The sequence below is a fragment of the Rhinolophus sinicus genome, linkage group LG02 (genome assembly GCF_036562045.2).
Source record: "Rhinolophus sinicus isolate RSC01 linkage group LG02, ASM3656204v1, whole genome shotgun sequence".
NCBI lineage: Eukaryota > Metazoa > Chordata > Mammalia > Chiroptera > Rhinolophidae > Rhinolophus > Rhinolophus sinicus.
In genome coordinates this window covers 148,955,286-148,978,168 of record NC_133752.1, presented here as the reverse complement: position 1 = coordinate 148,978,168, position 22,883 = coordinate 148,955,286, and the positions used below count along the sequence as shown (strand labels likewise).

The following is a 22,883-nucleotide window of genomic DNA, read 5'->3' as shown; positions in this document are numbered from 1 at the left end:
GAGGAAAGCAAGCCAGGCTGAGGTGGACCCGGGCTTACCTGAGAGGGCTGGGTCTTCTCATGGAAACGTGAAGCGAGGTCACCTGCTCAGAGGCAGGAGCTGTGGGGACGGCTGTGCCTTTGAAGACAGGGACTAAAGACTGGAATGGTTTTTGTGGTGGAAGATACGGGGAGGCCGCCTGAGATCTAGAGTGCTGAGCAGTAGTAAGTGGGCAGAAATGGGAGAAAACCAAGGCTCTGTGTGCTGGGGGTGGTAACATCCTAGAAGCTTCTCATTCTGGGCTCCAGGCTTGGCAGGAGGGCAGGTGAAGCCAGGCGGAGCTGCGAGAGTCCTGCGAGTCGTGAAGAGAACAAGATAAGGTAGAAGGAATGAGGGAGCAGAAAAGGAGGAACTAGGGAGGAATGCTGTTGGGTCACTTTGTCATGTTTCCCCTCTTTTTGTGTAATATGTAACATCGTTTCCTATAACCCCTGCCCTTATGCTCCTTCTGATTTGTAACCAGTCTCTCACTGCTATTCTACAGTGTGTATTCTACAGTGCAGGAAAAAAAAATGGAAACTGATCCTAGAATGTATTGGCTGCTAAAATTTATTCCAGGTATTGTGTTAAGCATTTTACATACATTATCCTATTTACTGCTCATAAACCCCTCTGAGTTTAATAAGCTTTTAGTACTGCCTTTTAAAGACAGTCACAGAGGGATTAGGTAACTTGTTTAGGGTCACAAGGCCAGTGAATGATGAGGTCAAGTTTTGGACCCAGGCAGGTTGACCTGAGCACTTAACCACTTTTCTAAACTGTCTCCCTGTCAACACTTGGTGCAGTTGTCATAGAGTGACTGTATTGCTTTTTAGCAATTGTACAAATTGTCATTGTAATAACAACAACTAGCATTTGTACTGGCCTCTAATGTTCACACACATTATTTCCTTTGATCTTAACAACACTTCTGTGAGGTTTGCAGACACATGCAGGACAAAGGAGAACTTCAGCTCCAATATCTCTATGTTCTTAGCTCTGGAAGTCTTTGAAGTTTTATAATTGCAGAGTTGTGACCAGGCTGAAGAGTTGTATGCTTTCTCCCCCACCCCCCTTAAATGTGCTAGTCTCTTTTTCCTAAAGGATTCTCTGTACGACCTTCTGCTTCTTTTCAGGTCATAGAACTCTGTACGTGGGGGTTCGGATGCCACTGGGCCGGCAGAGCCATCGGCACCACCGAACCCATGGCCAGAAGCACCGGAGACGAGGCCGGGGCAAAGGAGCCAGCCAGGGGGAGGAAGGCCCTGAGGCCTTGGCCCACGGTAACACCCTCGGGAGAGAGGGTGGGTATCCATGGCTGGGAGGCGTGCTGAGGCTGAGGGAATGTGCGGTAGGCATCAGAAGCAGATGGTCTTGATTCTCTAGCCCGTCTAGAGCGTTTTCAGAGCTTGCTTCCAAGAAGGAGAACTGCCACTAAGAATCAAAAGTATCTTCCTGAAAACTATACAATTCAGGCCCCCAAAATCAATACCATAGTAGGTGAAGTCATTTACTAGAGAATTAGCCATTCCTTTTGATCAAATTCATCAGATTTCCAATTTCTTGCGGGTTTTCCTCAAGTGGTCTTAGTTAATAATTGTTTCCTCCCATGAAACTGCTTCCACAGAAGAGCTCTTAAAAAAATTTCTGGGGGTAAAGAAATCTTTTAGATCTGCATTCGGGATTATCTTCTGTATGTTCCTGAAGTTGTAAGACCCCCAGACACGCTAAGTATGGCAGACTGCTATTTCTGTTCTAAGCTGAGGTTGGGAGCAGACCTTTCTCTGTGGTTGATTTTCCAGACACACCATCTCAGCGTGTGCAGTTCATTCTTGGCACTGAGGAAGATGAAGAGCATGTGCCCCACGAGCTGTTCACAGAGCTGGATGAGATCTGTATGAAAGAGGGAGAAGATGCCGAGTGGAAGGAGACAGCCAGGTGAGGCCCTAAAATAAGCTCGGTCAAGACTTGCTTGGAAGGCAAATATGTACCTGTCAGCAAGTGACAGGTCTGCCAGCCTTTTATTTCTTCGTAGGAGAAGTGATGACTGACATGGGGGCTGGTATTCCAGAGTCTTCTATGGAGAGTCTTGATGTTAACCTCTTTTTTGTGATGTCTCTCATCACACCTTTGCCAGTTGATCTTGAGCCTGGGATTGGTGACAGAAACATGGAACCTTCAGGGCGTCTTCTCCTATTTGGTTGGGACCCAGAGTACTTTGTGGGCTATCCTGATGACATAGGTCTGGTTTAGAAGATGCCTGATGGGGTCACTCTGGTTTGGACCTCGCCCAGAAGACACAGCATAGGTCCAGACTTTTCCTGCAGGTGAACCATAGGGACATTTGGATTTTAATTCACTGGAAGTCCCAGAATTTTTGAGACTTGAACTTCCTGTGGGACATTCCAACCTCCTAGAGAAGCTTGGGGTTATGGTCAGCCTGCCAGTAGGCTTCCTGGGATAGTTGTAGAGTGACCGTGCTTGTCTGAGGCTCAGACCCCAGAAGAGCCCTCAGATAACCAGGGCCATGCCTAGGGTTCCGCTAGTAATGGGCCAGTGAGCGCTATGGATGATACAAAGCCACATGTCTGAACCTCGGGAAGGAGGCAAGGTGGGTAACTAGCAGCGCGTGGCTCCGGCTCGCATCGGAACAGCTCTGCCTGGATGCGTGCCGTGTCTGTGGACGTTTCCTGTGGGTAGAGAGGATTAAATAAGCCAGTCAACCTGAGACCAAGTGAACAGGCAATTAATCATCTGTCTTTGCAAACTGCTAAAGGTCACACAGATAGGCTCTTTAAAAAAGAAAACTGTTATCATTTTATTAGTGTGATTTGTCAGTGTATCCAAATGACATAGAGTAGATCTATTTTTAATTGCATAAGTAATGCATGCTCATTATAAAAATTAGAAAATAAAGATAAGCAAAAAAAAAATATTATGGGCGGAACTCCAGGGATAATGGGGAATATAATACTTGGTGTCTTATACATGTATATGTTTGTATTTTTTAAATTTTCTTTTAGTAAAAATGGAATCAGACTATACTCAATCTTGCACTGTTTTACAGCCTGCTGTTTTCACTTACCAATGTACCCTGAGCATATAGGTTAGATTTCAGTGTTCAGTGTGGTGACTCAGAGACCTTTCTTTGTGGCTTACATGAAAGATTCTCTTGGAAAGTCCTCATTTTCTGTCTTTGGCATTTAGTTCTTTGTAATGCTTTCAGGTGGCTGAAGTTTGAAGAAGATGTGGAGGATGGAGGAGAGCGCTGGAGCAAGCCTTATGTGGCCACCCTCTCACTGCACAGTCTCTTTGAACTAAGGAGCTGCCTTATTAATGGAACGGTCCTTCTGGATATGCATGCAAATAGCATAGAAGAAATTTCAGGTAAGGTTAGGTGAGGGAAAACAGAAGAATGTTTGCGTTGTAAATTAAGAAGTGTGGTGTAGAGGAAACAATAAAGTGGCTGTGTGTCCTTGGGCAAGTCACTTAACCTTCCTGACCTCAATGTTCTCAGCTGTGGAATGGGTTTCAAACTAAGAAGCTACAAGATTCAAATGACATGGCGTTTAGTCTTCCATTTATCTGTTCATTCAACAGACATTTATTTTGTATCTGTTTTTGCCTGATAATGTGCTAGGCACATGGGAATAAAGATACGACAGTTCTTACCTTCAAGGAGCTCACCTTCTAGTGGGGAAAATAGCCATGGAACAATTAATGTGATTGCAACAATGGAGATATGGTTTAATAATAATTAGAGAAAGGGGCAACTGGGAGTTTTACAGAGAAAAAGGAATTAAAGAAAGATTTAAAAAATATTGCAGCTAGGGAACACATGTAAGAAGTTGAGCCAAAGTACCCCCACTTCTTCAGCAAGATATGAAGGGGAGATGTCTGATGGAGTTTCCTGGAGTGGTTGAATGTTAAGTTACTATATTTTGGGAATGGAGTTTGGGAAACACCTGGGTGCGTGTGAAGATTTTTCCTTCAGCCTGGCTTGATTTGGATGGACAGGTTAAATAAGGATTTCTCCAAATTGTTCTCCATTTTTGGTATCCAAGTAATTCTGCCTCTCCGGGATCACATGGGGACCCAAAGGGAGGGCCAGCACTAATGGGATGGATCCTGTGTCCCTCCAAAGGCTCTAGGGAAAAGTTATTCCTTGCTGCTTCCGGCTTCCAGTGGGTCTGCTGTTTCTTAGCTCACAGCTGCATAACTCCACGTGCCTCTGTCTTCACATGGACTTCTCATCTGTGTCTCTCTTATAAAGATATTTATAAGTATCATCCAGTATCATCTCCTCTCGAGATCCTTAATTACATCTGCAAAGACCCTTTTCACAAATAAGATCACTTTCACAGGTCTAGGGGTTAGTACACAGATGAATCTTTTTTGGGGCCACCATTAACCCACTACAAAAACCAAGAGGAAAGAGAATTTCAATTCATTAGGCGTCAATTGCTGCAAAGAGGTCAGGTTAGGTAAGGACTAGAAATATCCATCAGATTTAGCAACTGGAAGGTTATTGATGATTATATCAAAAGCACTTTCACTGAAGTAGCCAAATTACAGGGAGCTGCGACATTTTTGTTTTGAGAACTTTAAGTGATAGGAGAGAGAGAGAGAGAGAGAGGAGGCATTAGATAAAGGGGGACTGGAGTAGACATTCTTATTCTTTTTTTTTTCCTGAAGATGAAGGATCCTGAAACGTGTTTATAATATGGGGGCAAGGAACCAATCGATATAAAGGTTAAAGAGAGAGAAATACGGTTCTTTGGCTTGAATATTCAAAATAGATTTTGTTTATTAATTGATACCGGCACTCCGATAGTCATGGATGAAGTTGGAGTTGAGAATATGTGGATGTTTTGGGGGGGCCTGAGGAGAGGTATATAGGGTTGAAGTAAAACTGCCATGGGGCTCCACAGTCGGCACCCAATGTATTCATGTTAGTGATGAATCACAGCAACGTTACAATTTTGGAAGAAAGGAATATAGAGGAACTTTGGCAGATGACAGAGCACAATGGGTAACATTGTGGGCTTTTGAGTCAGACAGTCTTGGGTTGGAATCCCAGCTCTGCAACTTACTAGCTATGAGAAATTTTGTAATGTTTAGGCCTCAGTTTTCTGATCTATAAAAATTGTTATCGTACTAGCCACTTCTCAGAGTTTTTATAAGGATTAGATTAGAAAATCTATGTAACGTTTATAGTATAGTTCCTGGCATATAGTAAGTGCTCAGTAGTTTCTATTTCTAATATTAATAACTTGCTGTACGAATAAAGTATAACTCGTCACAGCTGCTGTCTTCAGATAGCTCTTTCAGGCACTGAAGCGGGAATTGTACCTCAGTGACCCTGGTTGAACTGCTCCCCCCTACTCCGTGCCCCTCACCCTGACCCCACCTGACGTTGGCCTCATTGGGTCCATTGACCATCAGTTTGAGCATTCATGTTAGCGTCTGTTTTCCAGACCTGGTTCTGGACCAGCAGGAACTGTTCAGTGACCTGAATGACAGCGTGAGGGTGAAAGTACGGGAAGCTCTTCTCAAAAAGCATCATCATCAGAATGAAAAGAAGAGAAATAACCTCATTCCCATTGTTCGCTCCTTTGCTGAGGTTGGGAAGAAACAATCTGATCCACATTCGATGGATAAAAATGGTAAGATTATTAGGAGTGACTGTTTTCTCTTTTTTCATTAGTAAGACATTAAGGAACTAGCTGGAGATACTAAGTTACTAGAGGGTAGGAGCTACAATAATCTTATATGTTTCCATAGTCACTTAGATACAGTATTTTTGGCGATTGGCAAGTGGGTAGCTGAGACTGGTGACTATGTCTCATCACTAGGGCACATGCCTCAGAGGGACCTCAGTGGACTCAGGCTGAGAGGTTTGTGCCCCAGAGTGGCCTCAGGACTCATGTAGATTTTGGGAGACATCCCCATTGGGGATAATTTGGGGCAAGAGGAGGTCAGCTCTTTGGGGCAGGAGAGGAGCTTTCTTGGAGTATAGAAATGTCTTAGATTAGAGAGACAAAGTACAGTAGCGTGGACTCTTGAGTCAGACTTCTACGCTTGAGATTTCTGGCTTCACCACTTGCAAAGTGTATAACCTTGGGCGACCTCCTCAATCTCTTGAAGTCTCATTTCCTCCTCGTAAAATAAGGATAATGCTAGGATCTACTCCATAAGTTTCTTGTGAGGCTTCAATAACTTAATGCACACAAAGCCCTTAGCCAGGTGCATGGTGGGTTGTGAGCACTCAATAAATTTTCAGCGGCTGATTGGTCAGGCAGGACCGGGTCTATGTTGCTCTCTCCATGTCCCCACATTTATTGGATCACAGTGTGCAGGGGATATGCCTGGGAATCTATACATTTGCACAGTTCTTCATAGGATTCTCTGATGTACATTTCTGGTGAAGGATTACTACCTTAATAGAGGAAGAAAAGAGGATTACAAAGCTCAGGAAGAAGGTACAGGAGTAGTAAGACCTCTGTCCTCCCTTAACCATGACCGAGTAGACAAGGAGATAGGCATGCGTGGCTTCTAGCTCCTTAGTCATCTTAACCTCTTCTTTCTGCGGGCTTTGCAGGCGATAGTCAGAGCTGAACGATGATGGATGACGGATGTTAGAAGGGGAAAGGGCAGGGACTCAGAGAATTCTGTTTGATTTTCTCCAAATAGGTCAAACTCTGTCTCCTCAGTCTGTTCCAACTACAAATCTTGAAGTAAAAAATGGAGTGAATTGTGACCACAGCCCTGTGGATTTAAGTAAGGTGAGCAGAGACATGGGAAGTTGGCTTATAGGCCTAAGAGTATTTCTAGTGGAACGCAGAGTCCAGTTGCTGGAAGCTGGGTAAGCTTTGGTATTTTGACACCTTTTCTCCAAGACCAGAACCCCTTCTGCAGGAAAGGAGGCCCATCTGCTTATGTCTTCTCCCTTCGACACCAGCCAGGATGGGACTGACTCAGGAGTTTGGTCCATCAGGTTCAACAGGCTGAAACTTAGACCGGCCATAGAGGATACTCCCTGACACAGACCTCCTGATTTTTCAGAATTATTTTTGGGTACCTGCTTTCCAGCAGCTCCTTCTCACCTCCAAGGGTTTTGCTAAAACTATATTTTTGCTACTCTCTCCTAAAACTACTTTGTGGTTGAAACTTTTTTGGAGACTGTGATTTTGGTATTCGAGGCCTTCCGTAGTTGCAGTGCCTTATTGTAATTTCTCATTCAAGCCTGGATCTCCTGCCTCCAGCCTCTTCTTGCCATGGTCTAGTCTTGACACTATCTTTCTAAAGTGCAGATAATGTCAGGTCACTTCTCTGCTTATAAGGCAGGGAGCCTTATAAAAATCGGAAACCTCTGACAGAACATTCAAGTTTTATTTTTTTTAAATATTTTTTTATTTTTCAATTACGGTTGACATACAGTACTATATTAGTTTCAGATGTACAACATAGTGATTAGACATTTACAAAATTTGTGAGGTGCTCACCCTGGTAAATCCAGTACCCGTCTGACACCATGCATAATTATTACAATATTGTTGGCTGTATTCCCTCTGTTGTATTTCACATCCCTGTAACTACCAATTTGAACTTCTTAATCCCTTCACTTTTCTCACCCATCCCCCTCAACCCCCGCCCATCTGGCAACCCTCAAAATGTTCTCTGTACCTATGAGTTTCTGTTTGGTTTGTTTGTTTATTTTGTGTTTTAGATTCCATATATAAGGCATTAAGTATTTTTAAAATAGAAAACAATTGACCTAGAGCTTCAAGAACATTTTTTCTTTGAGGAAATATGATGTAATGAAATTCAAATCTGAACATCTGGATTTAAATTCTCTTAAAAGCTCTGCCATCCCGGGCAAGTCAACTTCATCTCTCTTGGTCTCTGTTGCTTCATTTCTTAAAATGAAAAATGGAGCTAATAATGACCTATGTTATCCACCTTACCGAGTTCTTGTAAGGATCCAATGAAGTAGGGTGAGAAAACATTTGTTAAATCATACAGTGACATATGAATGTAAGGCATGAGGAGGGTGAGTGATGTTTGAGGTTATGGCTTCCAAGTTGTCAGAGGTCCTTTTGGACTTTCAGGTGGACCTTCACTTTATGAAAAAAATTCCCACGGGGGCAGAGGCCTCAAACGTCCTGGTTGGCGAGGTGGATACCCTGGACCGCCCCATCGTTGCCTTCGTGAGGCTGTCTCCAGCTGTTCTTCTCTCAGGCCTGACAGAAGTGCCCATCCCAACAAGGTAAAGACAAAGACAGCAACTCAGTGCATTCTGCCCAACGTACAGATGTATGTGAGCTCCGGGGTAACAAACCAGCTAATGCCAAAAGATAGGATTAATGAATTTGGGGAATGCTGTTTAAAATTCAGCAGTGTCTCACTGGGGTATATTTGATTAACTTCCATGAAGAAGAATTCTAAGACTGTTAAGGTTATGACTGCACAGTACCTGCAACCTTGGAAATGGAGAACTGAAGAGCATTCAAAGGGCAGAGCGGGGCTTATCACTTGTTATGATGAGAGGCCTATCTTATTCTCCTAGTTCTACACAGCCGTATCCCAGGGAAATGTCTCCGAGCACAGGTATTGATGTCTCTTTCCACAGTCCTGGCAGGGTTTGTTTGGCTGGCAGACATGTCCGCGTTTATTCCAAAGGCTATTCATATGCTCTGAAGGTGGCGATTCAGGTGACTCAGAGCCTCATTAATTACGGAGCACTCAGATGTCCCGAGCACAATTCAGACTCCTCTCCAGGGCTTGAGAATTTCAACTTCCTTAATCCTTTCCTCTCCCCATCATTTTATTATTAGAGAAATGAATGAGATTCAGATAACCTTGAATTTACACTATAATGCCATGTTTTGAAAAAGCAAGGAATTGTGTCTATGGAAACCCTAAGAATTACAACCACGTTATTGAATGGAGTCATGCAGATAGCTTCCAATGACCATAGTTGCGCTATTAGGTCAAGGCAACTTGTATTGCTCCATCATTAGTCTGCCTCCCTTTATTGAAGGCACCGTGATGATTTCTGTGTGATAGGAAAGAGAAATGTTCTGCTGTTTAGAGAGCAGTAAGATGCCACTTCTTTATGTTTAATCACATACTTTTGCCCTTTCTGTGTGTTGCCAGATTTTTGTTTATCCTGTTGGGTCCAGTAGGGAAAGGTCAGCAGTACCATGAGATTGGCAGGTCCATGGCCACCATCATGACAGATGAGGTACGCACCACTTCCGTTTTTCATTCATTCATCTCATAAATATTTATTGAGGATTTGCTCTGTGCCAGGCACTGTGCTGGTTGTTGGGGATAACATCATTGCAATTGCAACGTCTGCTGGGGAGCAGCTCAGGTCACTTCTCTGAATGCTTCTTATGGGAGGACTGAGCCCTCTGGGAGACTTTTCTTCCTATGTCATCTCTCCCTTTTTTAATAATCAAGGATGCAGAGAAATATTTTTCTGGGAAAATTATTATTGCCAAGCAGGATACCTAGAGAGAAAGATATTAAGGCTGACTTAACTTTCTGGAGAAGACAGTTAATTAAATGCATCCAGCCTATTTACATAAAAAAACCTCAGTCCTGTTCCGCATAAATGAGACCAGTTTGTATGAGTCAGGGGTTTGCACGTGGCACTGTAATGTAAATGTACCAAGGCAAGCAGACATTTTGGCTGCCTGGTGATGAACCCCCACTGTATGCCCTGGTGAAGACTGCACTGCTCATGTACATTGCCAAGCAAGACTTTCCAGGCATATGTCTTAGCAGGACGAGGGAGATGGGGCTGGGTTTTGTCAGCGCTCTTGGACTGGAAAGCTTATTTCACTGAGGACGACCTTCATTAGTAATTCTATCCATAATTCAACCATTATGATTAGGAAATTTTCCATGCATCTTGCCTTTTATTCCATTCTTTGAGGAGATAACAGAAGTCAACATCTGTAGAGTCATGTCTTCTCTCTCTTTATACCAGTAGACATATACTTACGTAGTTCTTTTTGCTCCATCTCATCTTTAGGTTCATTTTTTGTTTTTCATCCTTTTATCCTCGCATTTTCCTAAGTGCTAAAGTTTTCCACATTTCAGGTCCCCATGACAGAGATAAAAATCAAGAGGTTGTATCTATCCTTCACCATATCCATTGGTGATTGTTTTAAGTAAAGTCTTTGTCAGCTTTCCTGAGGGTTTTTTCTCCTCTGTAGATTTTTCACGATGTGGCATATAAGGCAAAAGAGCGAGATGATCTGCTGGCGGGGATTGATGAGTTCCTAGACCAGGTGACGGTGCTCCCTCCAGGGGAGTGGGACCCCTCCATTAGAATTGAGCCACCCAAAAACGTCCCTTCCCAGGTAAAGTATGCACATTAGTCAATGGTGGCTTAGAGTCACTTACCGAGTGTTCACCTTGGATAAAGAAAAGACCATGTCGGGTACATGCTAAATAAGTTGGAACATGGCCCTGATTTGGTGCACCTAGAACGTCAGAACAGTAGTGAAAGATGAATATGTAATAACACAGATGGGCTCAGGCGTGGGAGGGTCAGTCAGGATTACCTGGGATGAATATTAAGCCAACTTTCGAAGGATTGATGTGGAATGACAGAGAGGAGAGGGAAGCACATTTCTTGGTAGTGTGTCATGAACGAGGCCATTAAATGAAAAGAGCAAATTGTATAGAGAGAGCAAACAGAGTTCCCTATACTTTTCTGACAGGTGGAAGATGGGAAGGGTACTCCTACTCTGCCCTAGACACTAGGCCAGATGCTTTACACGTGCGAATTCAATCTTCTCAGCAACACCCCCAACTAGGCATTGTTAGCCTTAGTTTTACAAATGAGGAATAAAACTATGTTCAAGGTTTAAGGTGAAGTAAGATTGCACAGAGGCAGATTTGAAATTGGAATTTAGGTCACATCTGATGCCAAAGCCTCCATTTTTCTGTTTCTGGGCAGAGTTAGGAGTCAGGTGCTAGTGGAGAGGAAGAGGAATCATATATTGTTGTTTTCAGGAAAGTCAGTAAACTGCCCCAAATCAGTAAATGCATTTGAAAGCTACAAACAACTTGGCTATTTTTTGGCTGCTTTTGGATGATTTTACCACTCTTCCCCCCCCCCACCCCCGGTCCCCCCTTAAAAAGGAAGGACAGAATAGATGTCTGATTTTACTAATTTTGTGGTCTTTCTGTTAAAAGGAGAAAAGGAAAATGCCTGGAGTTCCAAATGGAAACATTTGCCACATAGAACCAGAACCACATGGGGGCCACAGCGGGCCAGAACTTCAACGCACCGGGCGGTAAGTTCTGGGCTATTTCACAGCTGATACAGCTTGCTGGGCAGAAGTCATGTAAAGGAATGAGTGATCCTCTTTGCTTATAGCCTTCTTCTCTGTAGTATCTGAATTGGCTGGGAATGATTTTTCAAATGGAGCCACTGACTATAAGTATCATGAATATATCACATATTGTATTCATTCATTCAAGTTTCTCAAATCACTGCCATATTCTATCTCACCTCCAGTACTTCCTACACAATGTTCCCTCTGATTTGAACACACGTCCCCTTCTTCATCTCCTGGCTAACCTGCTGTTTATCCTTTGTCTCAGCTTATGTGTCACTTCCTTTGGAAAGCCTTCCAGGACTCTATAGATGAGGTTAGATGTTCCTGCTGTGGGCTGCTACAGCTCCGAGCTCTGTCTCCTGCCCACCCGCCACCCTCCCCCCAGCCCGGGTAGAGCCCTTATCATACTTTATTATTATTGCTTGATTCGTTGTCTTTCCTTATGGAATGTTTGCTCCCTCAGGGCAGGGACCCCATTATATTCCTAGTACCCAGAACAGTGCCCTGCATAGAGCAGGTATTTAGTATCTGATGAATGAATGAATGAATGAATGAATGAATACTTTTAGAATGATGCCTGTTCAGTAACATGAGTGGACTACGTGTGGATAAATATTGAGTGATTATTTTAAGAAACTTCCGTAGGGTAGGAAAATATGTGCTATTTTAGGCATGTGTCTCAGAATAGGCAATCTACTCTTCTAGGCCAAATTTTAAGGAGTGATGTCCAAGGAGGAGTTTCTCTGTGATAGGTGAGGGAACAGATCCCCAGACTAGAAGGTTTTATTTGCCAGGTAGGAAGATGGTAAAAGAGGATGATATTTTGGGTTGGAGTGCCATCCAGAGGTGTCCCCCAGATTGTGGGAGAAGGTCGAGACTATAGTACTAGCTCTGTAAGTTGTGCTTGTGTCTAAGAAGGCTCTGCTGGTTGGACATTCTCAGGACAGGACTCAGCTCATGGAAAGAAGCTCTTAACACCCTCAACTCCCTTGCTTTCACTTTATTATTTCCTCCTTGCTTAAAGTTGCTTTCCTTATTTTTCTATCCTTCGTACCCTACCCGATGGAAACTCATGGCTTTTTTTGAATTGTGGAAAGTGATTTCTTTTTCCATTCTTGGAAATTCAGGGAGAGGAAATGAAAGGAGACTGAGAAGCAGGAGAAGCATTCTGGCGTTCAACTAGCAGTTTCCTGATAGGGGAGTGTGTTTCCTTGTTGGAGGAATGCATTTGAGAATGGGGAAAGATAAGGGAGGTGTCACTGGAGGAAAGGAGGAGCCCTTTGATGGAAGGGGTCACCAAAAAGAGGGAGCAACCTTTAAGAGGAAGCTTAACGTTTTCTTTAAAGTTGGGAAGGGGCTGATTTGGGTGGGAAGGCCTCGTATTGAGAAGCAGTTCAAGGGAAACATCTATCCTCAGAATAGATTCCAGGACTGAGACTGTCTTAGAGGAGATGGTGTTTTTTAAGGGGAAGTGTCTTGGGTGCGGATTTGATAGTATTTCAGAGTTATGATTTATTTTTTGAATATAAAGTGTCCACACCCTCGGATTTAGAGTTTGAAAGCAGTGGAAATGAGGGCAACAAGTTTCCTCCAAACGGATAATCCATGCAAAGGTCAGATTTCAGGTTTCTTTTGGTGTCAAAGAGAGGAGAATAAACTAGGGTCCCAGGCCTTTTGGGAAGGGGTCACTTATAAACAGTAGGAGTTTGGAAGATCATTAGATTGGATCTCAACAGTTATAAAATCTTGAAAATGGTGCCTGACAGCCCAAAAGAAAATCCCCTGTAGCCAGGAGCATCATATGTTCAATCACCAACCCCGAATACCTTTACTCACAAATTCAAATGGGGTTTGAGGAAGTCTTCCCATAATGTCACGGCAGGGACTTCTGGAGTTGACAAAGCTGAAAGGAAGGGTTATCTGGGCTCAGAGCCTAGCTCTGCTTGGGGTGTGGGAGATACTTCCTCTTCCTGAACTCCTGACGTTTTCCTCCGAGCCCTTTGTAAAAGACTTCAAGACACAGGGCCTTCCTCCCATTGGAGCCTTTTAGGCCAGGTGACCTAATGCGTGTGTCAGGGACCATAGTTCCATGCCAGCTGTGGCCCCTTCCCCAATCTCAAATTACGTAGTGGGTGAATGTGAACCTTCCAAAGCAGATTGACATCCTAGAACTTTCTGGACCCTCTTGGACTGCACGGACTAAAAGTAAATTAGCCTGGGTTTTATTAATATAATTCTTCACACCTTTAGTTGTGTTTCTTTGAGGGAGTGCACAGCCTGGGGCAAAACTTGGAGACTTAGGGGACATTATCCTCGTTGGATGGAGACGTATTTGAAGATGTGAGAGCGTAGACTTGAAGGAGGGAAAGGAGACGAAGTTGAACATACTCATAGTACTTTGAGTTCTATTACCTGGCCTGCCAGGCCAGGGCTCAGACAGAGTCGTGGACCTCCCTGACGCTGACGCTGGCGGTGATACCAATACATTCCCATTCGTAACTGTATGTACTTTACTGGGGATGCCACTTTGGGGAGGGTTAATGAGAAGAAGAATCAGGAGCTGCTATCTCGACGATCCCCGCACACGTCAGACAGGTTTCTTCCAAAGCACAGCAGACCAGTGGCTGGCTGGCCTGTCCCTACACCCCCCCAGGAAGGGCTCCCTAAGTCAGTGCTTCAGAGCCCAGTGACCCTCTACATGGGTAGGTCCTTTCTTGCATCCACCTTAAGTTTATGTCCCTGTATATGCCTCCTGCCCCACCCCAACCCACGTGAACATTAAGTGTAGCGTGGAAAGGAAAAGGAACTCTCACACGTGGAGAGAGGCCTCCGTGTCTGATAAACAATATCACCGGTGACCGCAGTGATGGTGGTGGCGGCAGCGGCAACCGCGGTGACGGCGTCGGTGGTGGCGACCGCGCCGGTGACGGCGCCGGCGGCCGTGACTGCGGTGACGGCGGTGGCGGCGGTGACCAAATATCTGTGGTAGATGTGTAATAATGGTTTGATTTTATGTTCGGAAATTATTTTGTAGTTATACCATCAATAAGAAGAGCCTCAGATCTTTTCTCTCCCCTTTAAATCATTGCTAGGCAGACAGAGGTCCTCCCTTTCTACGGCTTCTCACAAATCCATTTCACATAAATCTTTTGTCTGTTACTCACAGACGTTCCTCCCTGAATGTTCCTCCTGCGTCCAAGGGCCAACCAATCATGGCAGCACCTCAGGTTACCTCAGTGCGTTGAGGCGCATAATTGCAGAAGAGTTTCCTCCCAGAATAATACCCTTCAGAGGAAGGTCACTGGTGATTAAGAGGTGATATTCACATGGTACTGAGATGCTGTGTTGGCTAAGGACCCAGAAACACTTGAGTCTTGCCCCAGACTAATGGCAGCTACCTGTAAGTTCCTTAAGGGGCTATTTACCGAGAGAAGAAAGCAAGAAAAACACTTTATTACACACTGGAGCCTTGGTCCCAAAACCTAAGGTGGATCTCTGGTGCTCTAGGTTAGATGCTGTCCCAGCTCCTTACTTACTCTAGATGTGCTGGACAGGCGTTTCAAACCGAGCAGGTCACCAGGCTCTGCCTCTCCCCCTAAGCCTAGATCCAGATCGTGATGTTACCGCTGCAAGTTGAGGAAGGGTGAAACCCAACTACACTCACCCAAACCAGAGGAAAAGAGCAGAACCGCGTCTGCCCTGTATCCTCCTGCGCACCCACTGTACCTGGCCAGATGAGAGTGTTTGCGAATGGAGAAAGTTTGTTGTGTCTTCTCCCCAGGATGTAGGCCCCAGACCTTGGTCCAACTCCAGGCTCCTAAGCAGAGAGAAAGAAAAAAAGAGCTGGCCAAGCCTCCTTCCATGAGAGAGGAGGTTTTTTAAAAAGCTTTTTGTTGTAGAAAATTTCAACATATAAACAGGAGATAGGCTAGTATAATGAACCCCATGTGTCTGTCAACAGGTATCAACATTTTGCCAAACTTATTTCATCTATTTCTCCTCACTTAATTGTTTTATTTTATGTTTTCTAGATTATTTTAAACCAAACCACCGGTAGCATGTCCTTTTACCTGTTACCACTTCAGTATGTATCTTTGTTCGACAAGGATATTTTATAAAACAACTATCATGCCATTATTAAATCTAACAAAAGAAACAGTAATTCTTTAAGTTGTATAATGCTCAACCCATATTCAACTTTTTGTGATTGCCTTCGCGATATCTTTTTAGAGTTCATCTGTTTGACATTGCATTTGGTTATTGTTCCCACTCTGTAACAGCCCTCCCTCTTTTTTTCCTATGCCATCGACTTGTAGAAGAAACCAGGCAATCTCTCCTGTAGAATGCTGAGTGGCCCTTTTTGTTACTCACCTAACAACTTTCCACGTAGTGCAGTGACTCCACTCTCAGAAACAGTGACTTAGTCTGGGAACACTACTCCTTGGTGTGGGATATCTTGTTTTTTTTGGCGGGCGGAGGGGAGGGGGATAGAATATCTTGTTCTTGATCTATCTCATCCTTAGGAAGTTAGAGATGGGTCCTGGCACCACGTCCTGTTGATTCTAGCCCCTGATTAGCCCTTGAACCCATCCACTTCTCCTCACCCCAATCCAGTGCATCCAGTCTTGCCCCATATTCCATCCATTACACCCCCCTCCCAGAGTGATCCTTCCAGAATGCATGTGTAATTATGTCACTTCCCTGTTTACAATCCTTCAGTTGACTTGACATGCCATTAGGATAAAGTTCTAATTCCTTAAAACAGTTTACAGGGCCCTTTGTGACTCAGCTTTTTCAGCTTCTCCAGCCTCGGCTGTTGGTCCTCGCCTGTCACACTGTCTTATCCGGCCATATCTCTTTCAGTGCCATGACCCACCATGCGCTCTCACCTCTAGGTATCACCTGCTAGCACCTCTGCCTCATCAGGCTAGCTCCTGGACCGTTCTCAGTCCCCACTGGAATGCCGTTCGGTGCTGCCATGGCACCCTCACAACACTGCCTGTCGCCTGCACTGGACCTTTGGTTCTGAGAGAAGGGCTGTGTTTGTCTTGCTCACTGCTGTAGCTCCAGTACCTGGCGCCGTGCCAGGCACAAAGTATTTGCTGCTCCTTACCAACTGTATGAATGAGTTATTATGCTAATTTCTCAAGAGTAAGATGGATAATTGTTCAGAGTAGGAAAGTGCATGTGAAGGAGGCTTTTTATCTAGAAGAGATGTAATAAAACTATTTTAATACCCTTAATTGATTTTGTACATTTCCTCCTAATAGTTCAAAATTTGAAGTTTGAAGCTAATACTTAATTTCATATTAATTTTTTAGAACTTTTTACTGACTGGTTAATATGCACACCCAAATTAAATCTTTTTATGCTGGGGATAATCATTCAAATTCTTGCCTTTGGTTGCAAGTAGAGTCTGTGTTGACCCCAGATAAATCTCTTGTACTTGGGGTCAAATTGAAGCCAAAATATTACCTCCATACAGAGCACAGTTGAAGTGCTTTTAAATGTGGGCTGCTCGTATGCGTCCGTGGAAGAGGGACAGTGTTCGATCTTGTCTGCCGTGTTTCCACAGGCTGTTTGGGGGTTTGGTGCTGGACATCAAGCGGAAGGCCCCCTGGTACTGGAGCGATTACCGGGATGCACTCAGCTTGCAGTGTCTGGCCTCCTTTCTGTTCCTGTACTGTGCCTGCATGTCACCCGTCATCACCTTTGGGGGCTTGCTCGGCGAAGCCACCGAGGGACGCATAGTAAGAACTTTTAACCACTTCTAATGGTCCTGAAGAAGACTTAAAATATTGTGGGGGCAGCCAAGTCCACTGTGGCGGGTGAGATTCCCTGGGCTAGGACTGAGGAGATCGGGGTCTTTCTGTTGAATCACTGTGGTATCCTGACTTCACACCACGCAGCAACACACGTCTTCCTTTAGCACAGACTCTCCTCTCCTTGCCTATCAATTTCAGTAGCTGATTGTCCAATTGAATTGCCCAGTACTCCAAGGACAGAAAATGATATATTAATGTCATTCAAAAATAAGATTTAAGGTGATTCTGCATGACAGCTTGTAGTGTGAATGGTATCACTGTGCTTTATATGTTTAAATAGTGAATTGAGTCACTGCACAACAGGACTTAGCTAAGGAATCACATGTGGATGGATTGGGGCACCTGAATTATCAAAATGACATTCGTTTACAGGAGTGTTAGACAGTGTGTACACGTCACTCTTGCTAAGATAAAATACAAGCAAGTGACTTGTCAGGACACATGAGAGCTAAGTCAGGAGTGTACATAAACCCACGTTACTCATTTCAGATGAACTGTGGACTCAGTGATGATTTTTTCCCCCTTTCAGAGTGCCATTGAATCCTTGTTTGGAGCCTCCATGACTGGAATTGCCTATTCCTTGTTTGCGGGGCAGGCTCTCACCATCCTAGGAAGTACTGGGCCAGTGCTTGTGTTTGAAAAGATTTTGTTCAAATTCTGCAAGTAAGACATTGGATTTTCTGAAAACGAGCTGCATGTGTTATTGTGCTGTGAGGGTTGAATGTCAGGGTCCCAGGCTAGTATAAGCCAGCAAATATCCTTCCGGGCGGTAAAAACCTGAAGGAAGAATATCATTTGGTCCGTTTTCCTGCCGCCAGGTAGTACCTTACCTAAAACAGCACATCTTATAGTTAAAGAGCCTGGTCAATGTCCCTCAGCCATTATTGAAATCTTGACTTTTTATCTTTAAAAAACTTTCCCTATCTAATTCAAACTCCTCCACTTCCATTTCAGGTCAATTTTTAATTTGGCCTAATAGAATACCCCTTCATATTCTGGTTGCTAGTGGTGGTTGGGCTCAGCAATGCCCTCGTTTCCCTACTTTTTCTATAAAATCTTGTTTTCATTTTGTATTAGCAGTAGAAGCATGTGGAACAAAGGCCAGCTCCTTTTTCTTAACTGCCAGCATAAGATCTTAATCATGTTGGGCAGTCCTGGCAGAAATGTGTGTGGCACAATCCCTTCCTTCTCCACTTTCCATGTCCTGACTGTGGCAAGGACCACCCATGAAGCCAGCCTTTGTCACCACAGTCCCAGGGCAGCATTTAGGGGTGAAGTGCCGTCAGAATTGGGGAGAAACTGGGTTGCAATACTCATGTAGATAACCTGAAATGAATGAACCACATTTCTGACTCGTCGTCTCTCAGTGCCATCCATCCAGGCGTTGTGATGAACTTTGGTTTTGTTTCAGAGACTACGCTCTTTCGTACCTGTCCTTGCGAGCGTGTATCGGGCTGTGGACCGCCTTCCTGTGTATTGTCCTGGTAGCGACGGATGCCAGTTCCCTTGTCTGCTATATTACCCGCTTTACGGAAGAAGCGTTTGCCTCCCTGATTTGCATTATTTTCATTTATGAAGCGATAGAAAAGTTGATTCACCTGGCAGAGACCTATCCCATCCACATGCACAGCCAGCTGGATCACCTGAGCCTGTATTAGTAAGTATGCTTTCTGCTAGTCTTTTTTTTTGGTTTTTTTAATTGAACAAAGGGCTCGAGTTTAATGGCTGATGTAGTATGCCGGGTAGTGCTGGCAGTTTCTCTTAAGGAAGTGCCTGGGCCTCTGGGAGACAGCCCAGCTATGGATGTGGAGACTTGGGGGATTGCCAGAGGAGAAGAGTCAAAATTGATGACAGAGAGGATGGACTAAGAGGGAAACTCAGAGGGGACTTGAGAATGTTTTCCAAGCCTGTCTTTTGGTTCCGGCATTGAGACAAACCTAGGCTGCAAATGTAGCAGGTGGAATTTAAGTTAGTTGTTGGGAAGAATTTCTTTTCGTAAGGACTTGTGAGACTCTGGACCATGTTATCAAGATTCTCCGAAAGTATGTACAGGCGACTTGTGTGGATCATTAGGTGAGAAGTGCATTAGGAATTCCTTATAGACCCAGGGGTCTTTTACTCTGTATCCTAAAGGTCTACAAATCTATTTCCTTAGCTAGATTTTAACTAAAGACAGTGTTTTTTTTTCACATGTTCAATATAGTTTGGATCAGCTGGAAAAGAAACACAGTATTTGGTTGTGTTTTCAACCATCTAGGCGAGTCTGGTCCTATAAAACAGTTCTTCTCCGGACTAGTATTCTCCAAATTATGACTAAAGACCCTTATCCTCTAACTCTGTATATCCAGTTCCCTCCCTTCTGGCTGGCTGTACATTTCTGATGTGGAGGGTCTGGTTGTGAAGAACAATTTTGACCTGAAACTGCCTGAGTCGAGAGAGCACACTGCGTGGGAGGTATCTGCTAACCCCCCACCGACACACTTTTATAGATTGAAAAAATCAGAATTCACATAAAATTTATTAGAATTTTAAAAATTATTTTGTTATAAAATAACCGTTAGAGCAGTAGGGAGTATCATCTTGAAGCAGAGTGGATTGCCTGTTGGCATTAGAGTAAGGTTGCTCTTTGACTTTTTAAAATTATTTATTTAACAAGTATTTGTTGAGAACCTACTATATGCCAGGCACTGTTTTAGGCCCTGAAAATATAGTGATGAACGTGCCAGACAAAGAATCTACCCTCAAGAATGGGAGAAGGCAGACAAAAGTGACCAGCCCTGGACTGAGTAAACTTTTGATCTGGATACTGTAATTCTTTGTTAATAAAGCCTAAGATAGTATTTTTCTTAGTTACATTCCACTGAGTTGATGTGAAGTTAGAATTTCAACTCTTTAAATGATTTTATGTTAATATGTGTGGGACTGATTTGTTTTTTTTTTTTTTTTTTTTTTTTTTTTTTTTTTTTTTAAAGATTTTATTGGGGAAGGGGAACAGGACTTTATTGGGGAACAATGGTCAAATTGCTGTCCTTTCAATCTTAGTTGTGGGGGGTTCTGTTCAGCTTCAAGTTGTTGTTCTTTCAGTCTTAGTTGTGGAGGGCGCAGCTCAGCTCCAGGTCCAGTTGCCGTTGCTAGTTGCAGGGGGCACAGCCCACCATCCCTTGCGGGAGTCGAACCGGCAACCATGTGGTTGAGAGGACAGGCTCCAACCAACTGAGCCATCCGGGAGTTCAGCGGCAGCTCAGCTCAAGGTGCCTTGTTCAATTTTAGTTGCAGGGGGCGCTGCCCACCATCCCTTGCGGGAGTCAAGGAATTGAACTGGCAACCTTGTGGTTGAGAGCCCGCGCTCCAACCAACTGAGCCATCCGGGAGGCAGCTCAGCTCAAGGTGCCGTGTTCAATCTTAATTGCAGGGGGCAGAGCCCACCATCCTTTGCGGGACTCAAGGAATTGAACTGGCAACCTTGTGGTTGAGAGCCCACTGGCCCATGTGGGAATCAAACCGGCAGCCTTCGGAGTTAGGAGCATGGAGCTCTAACCGCCTGAGCCACCGGGCCGGCCCCTGATTTGTTTTTTAATAGACTTAATTTTTTTAGAGCAGTTTTTAGATTCACAGCAAAATTGAGCAGAAAGTAGAGAGTTCCCATATACCCCGCTGCCTCCACTATCAATATCCCATGCATTTGTTGCAATCAATGAACCTGCATTGACACGTCATTATCACCCAGAGTCCATAGTTTACATTAGGGTTCACTCTTGGTGTGTTGTACATTCTGTGGGTTTTGACAAATGTGTAATGACGTATCCACCATTAAAGTATCATATAGCGTAGTTTCACCGCCCTAAAAATCCTCTATGCTCTGCCTGTTCATCCGTCCTCACCACCCTAACCACTGATCTTCATACTGTCACCATGGTTTTGCCTTTTCCACAGCATCATACAGTTGTAATCATACAGCGTTTGGCTTTTCAGATTGGCTTTGTTTACTTAGTAATATGCCCTCAGAGGTCTTCCATGTGTTTTGGCTTGATAGTTAATTTCTTTTTATTTATATTTTTTAAAATGTATTTATATTTAAATTAAATTTATTGAGGTAACATTAGTTGATAATTATATAAGTTTCAAGTGTACAATTCTATAGTATGTCATCTGTGTATTGCATTGTGTGCTCACCACTCAAAGTCTGTTCTCCTTCCCTTACCACATGTTTGACCCTCTTTACCCTCTTCGTTCTCCTCCCGCTCTTGTTCCCCTCTGGTAACTACCATACTGTTGTCTGTCTATGAGGTTTTTTTGTTGGTTTTGTTTGTTCGTTTGTTGCTTTCAGTTTTATATCCCACATGTGAGTGAAATCATATGGTTCTTGTCCTTTTCTGTCTGACTTATTTTGCTTAGCGTGATGTTCTCAAGATCCATTCATGTCGTTGCAAATGGCAGTATTTCATCCTTTCTTATGGTTGAGTAGTATTCTGTTACTATATGTACCACATATTCTTTATCCAATCGTCCATCAAAGGACACGTAGGTTGTTTCTTTTTAGCACTGAATAGTAGTAGTCCATTGTCTAGATCTACGATGGTACAGCCATTTGCCTACTGAAGGACATCTCTGTTGTTTCCAAGTTTGGAATTGATTTTTCATACCTAAGTGTAAGACTTTATAGCTTTCCCTATTACTTTTCGTTTTGTTGATTTCCTCCTACTATTATAACCTGTTGAGATCTTTTTGAATTTTAATTCCATTCATGCTAGTTCTTTAGGAGGCATGCTCATTAAATGCAGAGATGAAACCAAGTTGGTGGGGAATGGCTATGTCAGTTGAGCACATGGGGAGCCACGTCAGGCATGAAGTATGCTGGGACTGTGAGGCAACGTGGGGGCCAGTGGGACAGGTCTGGTCTGGTCTGGTTTAGATAGAAGAAGCCTGGGAAGCCAGGGAATGGCCAACGTAGTGGAATATTACCAGGTGTTATGCAGTGTTAGGAAGAGCTTACAACACAATTCTAGGAGACTCTGAATTTTAGAGCAAGAATGTGAAGAGGTATAGGGAGCAGGGTATCCAGGCTTGGGGGGAGCTGTTGGGAGCTGAATGGGGTACCATGTCTTCCTTGCTATGTAGGCTAAATTCCACAGGACGAGCCTAAGAGAAAGAAACTAAGCAAGAAACCACCAGGGCTCATTCTGTGCACATCAGATGCCATAGTTGGTTGTCAGCACAATTTAATCCAAGGCCTATGTGCTGATTTGAGCCCATCTTTTCTAATGACTGACTGAAAAATTGGGATGTGGATAGACCCGCAGATGGGCCTCAACCAGTAGGACCAACCTCAGGGATCTGAAGCGGGCAAAGGAGAAATAAGGCGGGCTCTGATAGAGCCTGTAGCCCAGTCATGGCTAAAAATATTGAATTGAATACTTGGCCCCTTCCCTCAGGAATCTTTTTTTCTTTTCCCCTCAGCTGCAGGTGTACTCTCCCAGAGAATCCAAACAATCACACACTCCAGTACTGGAAGGAGCACAACATCGTGACAGCAGAAGTCCAGTGGGCTAACCTGACTGTCACTGTAAGTCTGGGAGCTGCCAGGTGGCCTAGCATCGTGACTGCCAGGTTTAAGGAGGCTTTCTAGGTAGCAGTGGGGAGCCCTTCAGCAAGCTCGGGTATTTACAGAAATAAAGCT

General features: G+C 43.9%; 1 protein-coding gene across 2 annotated transcripts in view; it reads left to right on the top strand.

Moving 5' to 3' along the window:
- SLC4A8 (solute carrier family 4 member 8) overlaps window positions 1–22,883 on the top strand; it is a 68,906-nt gene that overhangs the window by 20,675 nt on the left and 25,348 nt on the right. The window contains exons 3-15 of one of the 2 annotated variants that reach the window (XM_019724541.2): window positions 1,155–1,301; window positions 1,821–1,956; window positions 3,245–3,405; window positions 5,496–5,684; window positions 6,712–6,803; window positions 8,130–8,287; window positions 9,178–9,265; window positions 10,248–10,394; window positions 11,236–11,336; window positions 16,957–17,131; window positions 17,736–17,869; window positions 18,618–18,863; window positions 22,664–22,769. In XM_019724541.2, coding sequence (XP_019580100.2) covers window positions 1,155–1,301; window positions 1,821–1,956; window positions 3,245–3,405; window positions 5,496–5,684; window positions 6,712–6,803; window positions 8,130–8,287; window positions 9,178–9,265; window positions 10,248–10,394; window positions 11,236–11,336; window positions 16,957–17,131; window positions 17,736–17,869; window positions 18,618–18,863; window positions 22,664–22,769 — 1,880 coding nt within the window. Of the gene's footprint in view, window positions 1–1,154; window positions 1,323–1,820; window positions 1,957–3,244; window positions 3,406–5,495; window positions 5,685–6,711; window positions 6,804–8,129; window positions 8,288–9,177; window positions 9,266–10,247; window positions 10,395–11,235; window positions 11,337–16,956; window positions 17,132–17,735; window positions 17,870–18,617; window positions 18,864–22,663; window positions 22,770–22,883 lie in introns of both variants that reach the window. The other variant, XM_019724540.2, reaches the window with a different exon arrangement.